The sequence below is a fragment of the Dipodomys ordii genome, unplaced genomic scaffold, assembly GCF_000151885.1.
Source record: "Dipodomys ordii isolate 6190 unplaced genomic scaffold, Dord_2.0 Scaffold406, whole genome shotgun sequence".
NCBI classification, from domain to species: Eukaryota; Metazoa; Chordata; class Mammalia; order Rodentia; family Heteromyidae; genus Dipodomys; species Dipodomys ordii.
Genome location: NW_012267622.1, coordinates 14,279 through 21,223, shown reverse-complemented (window position 1 = coordinate 21,223; position 6,945 = coordinate 14,279). Strand labels below are relative to the sequence as shown.

The following is a 6,945-nucleotide window of genomic DNA, read 5'->3' as shown; positions in this document are numbered from 1 at the left end:
TGTCCCTCTCAGGGGCCTCTGTGCTAACTTGGTGTTGTGAAAGGAAGAGTGTTTGCTATGGTACAGGCAGCCCTGAGTTGGGATTTCTCTCAATTTTCATTCATTTATTCATTGAGTAAATACTTTATTAAGCGCCTCCAGGTGCCAGATGCCATTCTAGGGATGGAAAAATGCCTCTGTGAAGATGGCAAAAAGGTCCCTACACTTCTGGAGCATGTTTCCTTGGGAGTAAGTAGATGTGTGAACTGAAGTCAGACTAGGAGCAATGAAGTAAAGCCCTGAAGAAGGAAAGAGTACTTAGAGGGGAGGAGTCCCCAGGGTAGACACCTGGTAAGGAGATGAAGTTCTGAGAAAAGGGTCTTGAGAGCCAGAAGGCCAGTGAGTGACAGGGTCTTGAGGTGGGAGTAAGCTTGGTGATTCTGGTTAGCAAGACTTGAGGGATGTGGAGGATGGAGGATGGAGACAGGAAAATGAGGGAAGATGGTCACAAGGGGCCACATCATTTTGGGTCTCATGGTTGTGGACTTTAGTCTCAGTATCATGAGAAGCCCAGGGAAGATTTAGAACAAGGAGTGACAGTATTTGATTTCCTTTTTCAGAAGTTCCTTTTGCCTACTAAATGGAGTATGAATGGTAGAAGATGAGCAAGGAAGGAAGCTGAGAGAGCAGTCAGAGACTTCCTCATTAGTCTAGAGCAGAAATGAGAGCTGCTCATAGCAGGTGGTAATGGGTAGACAAGGTCAAAAACATATTTTGAAGGTGGAGAGAAAAAGATTGTTGATGGCTTATATTTCATACATAAGAGAAAGCAAGGAATAAAGAACTTCCAGCCTGGCACTGGTGGCTCAAATCTGTAATCCTGACTACTCAGGAGACTAAAGATGGAGGATTTTGGTTTGAAGCCCAGTGGGGTCAGGAAAGTCCATGAGACTTTTAGTTCCAGTTACTCATCACAAAAGCTGAAAATGGAACTGTGGCTCAAATGGTAGAAAACTAGACTTGAGCAAAACAGTTCAGGGACAGTGCCTAGGTCCTGAGTTCAAGTCCTGATTTCAAACAAAAAAAACCACACAGAACTGAACTGGGAGGACTAGGGAAGGGAATAATCTTTGAGAGTGAAGTATAAGCAGTGAGGACCAAAGTGCTGGGCTAGAGATCTGGGTAGGCCCCGGACTTGGCTAGAAAGATGGAGAGAGGAGTAGTGAGTCTCAAGGGGTGCTAGGTTTCTCATTATATTATTATGAGATGCTAGGACTGAGGTAGGAAGTATCTGTTCTGTGAAATGAAGAAACAGGCTTGAAAAGTTCAGTATGTTGCCTTGAGATCACAGAGCTGTAAGTGAAAGGCTGAGATTCATTGTTGGCAGCCAAATCCTTATTCATAGTTTACAGTGTTACATCACTTCCTTATTTTCTAAGCCTTGGTTCCTCTTCATCTACAGCAGGGATGGGATTTTTTTTTTTGGCTCTGAGGCCTGAACTCTGAGCTTGGACACTGTCTCTCAACTCTTCAGCTCAAGGCTAGTGGTCTACCACTTGAGCCACAGCAACAATTCCAGTTTTTTCTGCTTATGTGGTACTGAAGAATTGTACCCAGGGCCTCATGAGCCACCTTCCTAGCCCGGGATGGGACTTTTTTTTCCTGCCAAGGACCATTTAGACATTTATGACATGATTTTCAGGTGATACAAAATTACCTGGAGGCAGATAGGACTGGGCAACAAAGGAAAAGAGCAGCCGGGCACCGGTGGCTCACATCTGTAATCCTAGCTACTCAGGAGGCTGAGATCTGAGGATCTGAGGATCACAGTTCAGAGCCAGCCTGGCAGGAAAGTCCATGAGACTTTTATCTTCAATTAGCCACCAGAAAACCAGAAGTGGAGCTGTGGCTTAAGTGGTAGAACGCTTGCCTTGAGCTGAAGAGCTCAGAGACAGTGCCCAGGCCCAGAGTTCAAGCCCTACAATAAACCAAACAAAAAAAGGAACAGAGCATGTGTCTGTGCTATCATGTACCAAATGATTTTACAGGCCTTACACAGTTGTCTGGACAGTCTTCTGATCTCCAGCCTTGCTACAGCGCTACTTGCCATAGCAAGGGCCTGACAGACACTGGTTTTCCATTCCTTTCTCAGGTTTCCCCAATGTTGGGAAGTCCTCGCTGATCAACGGACTGGTAGGGCGGAAGGTCGTGAGCGTCTCCAGAACCCCCGGCCATACCCGATATTTTCAGACCTACTTCCTTACCCCCTCTGTGAAGCTCTGTGACTGTCCTGGCCTCATCTTCCCCTCTCTGCTGCCTAGGCAGCTGCAGGTATGTGGCAGAAGGGTGGGAGGAGGCTGAGAAGGTGTCCACTGTAGAAGGCACTGAGTGCTGTTCCCGCAGGTTCTTGCTGGGATTTACCCCATCGCCCAGATTCAAGAGCCCTACACTGCTGTAGGCTATCTGGCCGCCAGGATCCCTGTGCAGGCAATCCTCCACCTCCGCCACCCAGAGGCTGAGGATCCCTCCGCTGAGCACCCCTGATGTGCCTGGGACATCTGTGAAGGTGAGTTCCCCACCTGGCCTGGCTGCTGTGACCTGGCTTCCCTGTCCCTTTCTTGTGTCCTCCTCCAGATTCTGCACTTAATGAAGCCTTTGTTCAGTCACTGCTAGATTTTTGGTTTTTTTTTGGGAGGGGGTGTGCCAGTACTGGGGTTTGAACTCAGGGCCTGGATGCTATCCCTTGGCATTTTCGTTCAAAGCTAGTGCTCTACCACTTGAGCCACAGCTCTACTTTTGACTATTTTGGTAGCTAATTGGAAATAAGAGTCTCATGGACGGGCTGGGAAGGTGGCTCAGTGGTAGAGAGCTTGCCTTGCATGCATGAGGCCCTGGGTGTTCGATTCCTCAGCACCACATAAGCAAAAAGAAAAAAGCCAGAAGTGGCGCTGTGGCTCAAGTGGTAGAGTGCGCCTAGGCCCAGAGTTCAGGCCCCATGACCTGGACCCAAAAAAAAAAAAGACAAAAAAAAAAACAAAACAAAAACAAAGGAGTCTCATGGACTTTGCTGCCTGGTCTGGCTTTGAACTATGATCCTCAGATCACAGCTTCCTGAGAAGCTAAGATTATAAGCATGAGCTTCTAGCACCCTGCTTCTTTCAGGTTTTTGTTTTTGTTTTGCTAGTTTTAATTAGAGATAACTGAGTCTCAAGGTTTGTCTGCTTAGGTGGGTTTTGAACCTTAATCTTCAGGTTTCAGCTTCCTGAGTAGTTAGGACTACAGGTGTGAGCCACTGGTGTCTGGCCACTGGCCTGGAATGTTTTGAGGAAAACTGGTAGGACTTTGATGGGAGTGACTGGAGCCTGATGCACATATTTCTCTCCTTTCTCCTTGCAGCCTGGGCAGAGAAACGTGGGTACAAGACAGCCAAAGCAGCTCGCAACGAAGTATACAGAGCGGCTAACAGCCTCCTGAGGCTGGCAGTGGATGGTCGCCTCAGCTTATGTTTCTATCCCCCGGGCTACAGCGAACAGAAAGGTCAGAACCCAGATATTCTCCCCAGCCCCTGCTACAGGATAGGCAAAGAATGTGGGCTTTGGTGACCAGACAAGAGAGGGTTAAACGTGGGTCTGTACCTGCTGGCCAGTTGTGTTTATTAACATCACTAAGATGTTTTCCAGATTTACACTCCTACCTAAAGGTGGTTGTGAGGTTTAGTATGAACAAGCTTCCACTCAGTGCTCTTCATGTAAGATTAGATGAATGAATGAATTGAATGAATGAATGCCAGCTACAAGAATCATTGTTTTTTTCAGTCTTTGCCTTTTCCTCATCTTTCTCTGGTTTTAATCCCTTGCTCAAAAATCTCCTCCATTTTCTCTCTTCTTTATGTTCCCCAGGCACCTGGGAGTCTCATCCAGAGACCACGGAGCTGGTGGTTTTACAGGGCAGGGTGGGGCCAGCTGGTGACGAGGAAGAGGAGGAGGAGGAAGAGCTGAGCAGCTCCTGTGAGGAGGAAGGAGAGGAGGACCGAGATGCTGATGAGGAGGGAGAAGGGGATGAAGACACCCCAACCTCAGCTCCAGGGTCCTGCCTGGCTGCCCGAAACCCTTATGCCCTGCTGGGTGAGGATGAGTGCTGAGTCCCCATCTAGAGCCATCTTTCCTCCCAATATCTTTGCTTTTGGACTGATCTGGAGGCATCTCCCGTCTGCCACCCCGATTGTGAATAAAGATTGTCTGCTTTGTAGCCCCTTCCCAAGGTGACGTGAGCTTGACAGCGGCTGTTTGGGGATGACAGCTATGGGAAGTTTCTCTCCTCTTCTCCCTTCTTTTCTCGTGCCTTCTCTTTTCAAGGCAAGTTCTTACCTCATTGGGTTTTTAGCCACTCTCTGCTGCACACCCCATCCATGAGGACAGGAGGCCTCAATCCAAACAAACCTCCTGTGTAGTTTGTGTCCTCCAATCTGATTTGAAGAGTAGCCCTTTGTGCCCCCTGCTGGCACACCTGGGATATACCAGGATCTTCTGGAAGGAGTCTTCAGAGCTGAGGTCCAAATGAAGTTTTTTGGGTTTTTTTGGGGGGGTTGGTCGTGGGGCTTGAACTCTGGGCTTGGGCGCTGTCCCTGTGCTCTTCAGCTCAAGGCAAGCACTCTACTGCTTAAGCCACAGCACCACTTCCCGTTTTTAAGTGATTTAATGGAGATAAGAATCTCCAGGACTTTCCTGTCCAGGCTGGCTTTGAACCGCGATCCTCGGATCTCAGCCTCCTGAATAGCTAGGATTACAGGCGTGAGTCACCAGCACCTGGCTCAAATGAAGTTTCTGTAGGAAATTTTCAAGTTCAATGAATATTCATTGAGAGTCTTACTATGTACCTAGAAGGTGATAAACACTGAATGTGTAAAGATGCACAAGCAAGGCTTGGCCAAAGCTTATAGTCAAGACCCCATAGGGCACCCAAGGTGAGGTATAATGTTTTCTATGTCCAGAGTCTCATACAATATAATTCTAGGACTTCTTATTTATATAAATTTTTAGTTAAGACCCACCTGCTTGTAAGAATATTAAATGTGCATGAGTATAGAGATTTAATAGCTAGCACACAACTTGTGTGAACATTTATGATTTGCACAGAACAGCCCTTTAAGGGCTTTGTTAAGTTTCATTATTTACAGGTCTTGGAGCTAGTGGACAGCACAGAACCAACTTCCTATGACCTATTTAGTCTGGTCTGCCCACTGTAGAATCTGAGCCAGAAGTTGGCAGGTAGCACCATCTTAGAGGGGCATCTGTATTTCAGCAAAGATCTCCTAGTGAAGTAACCCAAGCTAGACTTTTAGGTTGAATTCCCGAAGAAAGAGGAAAATGGACTTTGTAGTATTGACTGTCACGGCATTGTCTAGGTTGGCAGGTAGCAAAAAGCATAGCTTGACAGGTTGACTGTTGAGAAGGAGAGGCAAGATGGAGAGGGAGGACTACTAGATTCCTTTTTCACTTTACCTGTATCACTGGGAAGTTTCTCTAATGTCAGCAGAAACCTTGTCAACCAAGGAACAAAGACAGGCTGAGGTATTTGAGCCATTCCTTCGTGCACCTTCCTGCTCCTGTTAGTGCCGGTGAGGACTTAAGTACTGGAATTGACACTCCAGTGGAAAGTTTAAATACTGCTAGCCTGTGAATGTGCTTGAAGGTTACTCAGAATGTGCTAGAAAAAAAGTTCTGGTTGGAAAAAGTTGAGTTGCATTGGGACTCTAGCCTCACAGATGAAGGCCAGCTGAGCTTCCCTTGAGAGTTCATGATGTTCAGAGGTGCGCAGGGATTTCTCTGTTGCAGGCATGGACATTAGGTTCACGTCTTCAATGAAAGAAAGGAAAAGCAGGATTGTTGGTTCTCCTGCTTCCTCCTCAGCTGCTTCTCACTTGTCTATTATCTTCTGCTGTTGTTTTACCAGGGAGGACATTGGAGGGGCTGAGGCTGAGGATGGAGAGAGCAGGGGCTGGATGGGCATGGGGAGCTAGAGACAGGACAAGAGGTAGTCCCATCAGATGAACTTCCAGGCGCTGTCCGTGACTCGGACTTGATAGGAAAGTAATGTGAGGAAAAGCACCATGTGAAGAGACAATCAGGAAGGGGTGGGAGACATGATGCAACAAGTGCCAGAAGCTTCTGTTGAAACTGAAAAGACCAGAGAAACCAGGGTTCAGTTGCCCATGCCAGCTGAGCTTCCTTGCCTGGGTCAGTCATGTCGACTATGTGGATAATTAGCCAGTGAGGTCTGGAGAACTCCAGCCCAGAGAAGACAGGGCTTCTGTCCCTATGCTAGAACTTCATTGAAACCGTACCATTCCCTTTTGCCAGACTCGGTTCCAGTCTTGGTTCTGGAGCTGGTAGTTATGTATGTTCCAGGGCAGTTTAATTATCTAAGCTTCTGGTTTTTTTTTTTTGTCAGTTGTAGGGCTTACAGATTTTTGAGTGGTTAATTATAGATAAGCAGCTCATGGGAACTTTTTCTGCCCAGGCTGGCTTCGAACAGCAATCCTCAGATCTCAGCCTCCTGAGTAGCTGGGATTACAGATGGAAGCCAGCACCCAGCTGGTGGTGGTTGTTTTTTTTTCTTTTTAAAATCAGTATGGTCAACACAAGTTTGTTGGAAACAGTATATGCCAAATGTTAAATTCTGGGACAATAGAAATTGAACAAAGTTCCTACTCTCAAGGACTGGAACAGCCAGATACTACTAATACAATAGAGAAAGATTCTGTAGCCCTAGGTAAGTTACACATTGCCGTACATGTACTGATTGCGCTATTGTAACCAAGGTAGATGGATATACTATAATCAAGTATTCGTTCACCCATTGAACATGTTGAGCATTGAGCATTTGTTGCCAATCACTGCTAAATGGCAAGGATAGAATGGGTCCTTTGTGGAGCTCGTTATTGGAGAATGAGAACAAGTTGGTGAT

General features: G+C 46.8%; 1 protein-coding gene across 1 annotated transcript in view; it reads left to right on the top strand.

The window, feature by feature from the left end:
- The window catches only part of LOC106001776 (guanine nucleotide-binding protein-like 1), a 9,920-nt gene extending 5,681 nt beyond the window's left edge, over window positions 1-4,239 (top strand). The window contains 5 exon segments of the mRNA XM_013036760.1: window positions 161-228; window positions 2,092-2,310; window positions 2,383-2,545; window positions 3,376-3,516; window positions 3,879-4,239. Of these exon segments, the coding sequence (XP_012892214.1) occupies window positions 161-228; window positions 2,092-2,310; window positions 2,383-2,545; window positions 3,376-3,516; window positions 3,879-4,120 (833 nt within the window). The 3' untranslated portion in view covers window positions 4,121-4,239.
- Window positions 4,240-6,945: the final 2,706 nt, after the last annotated feature.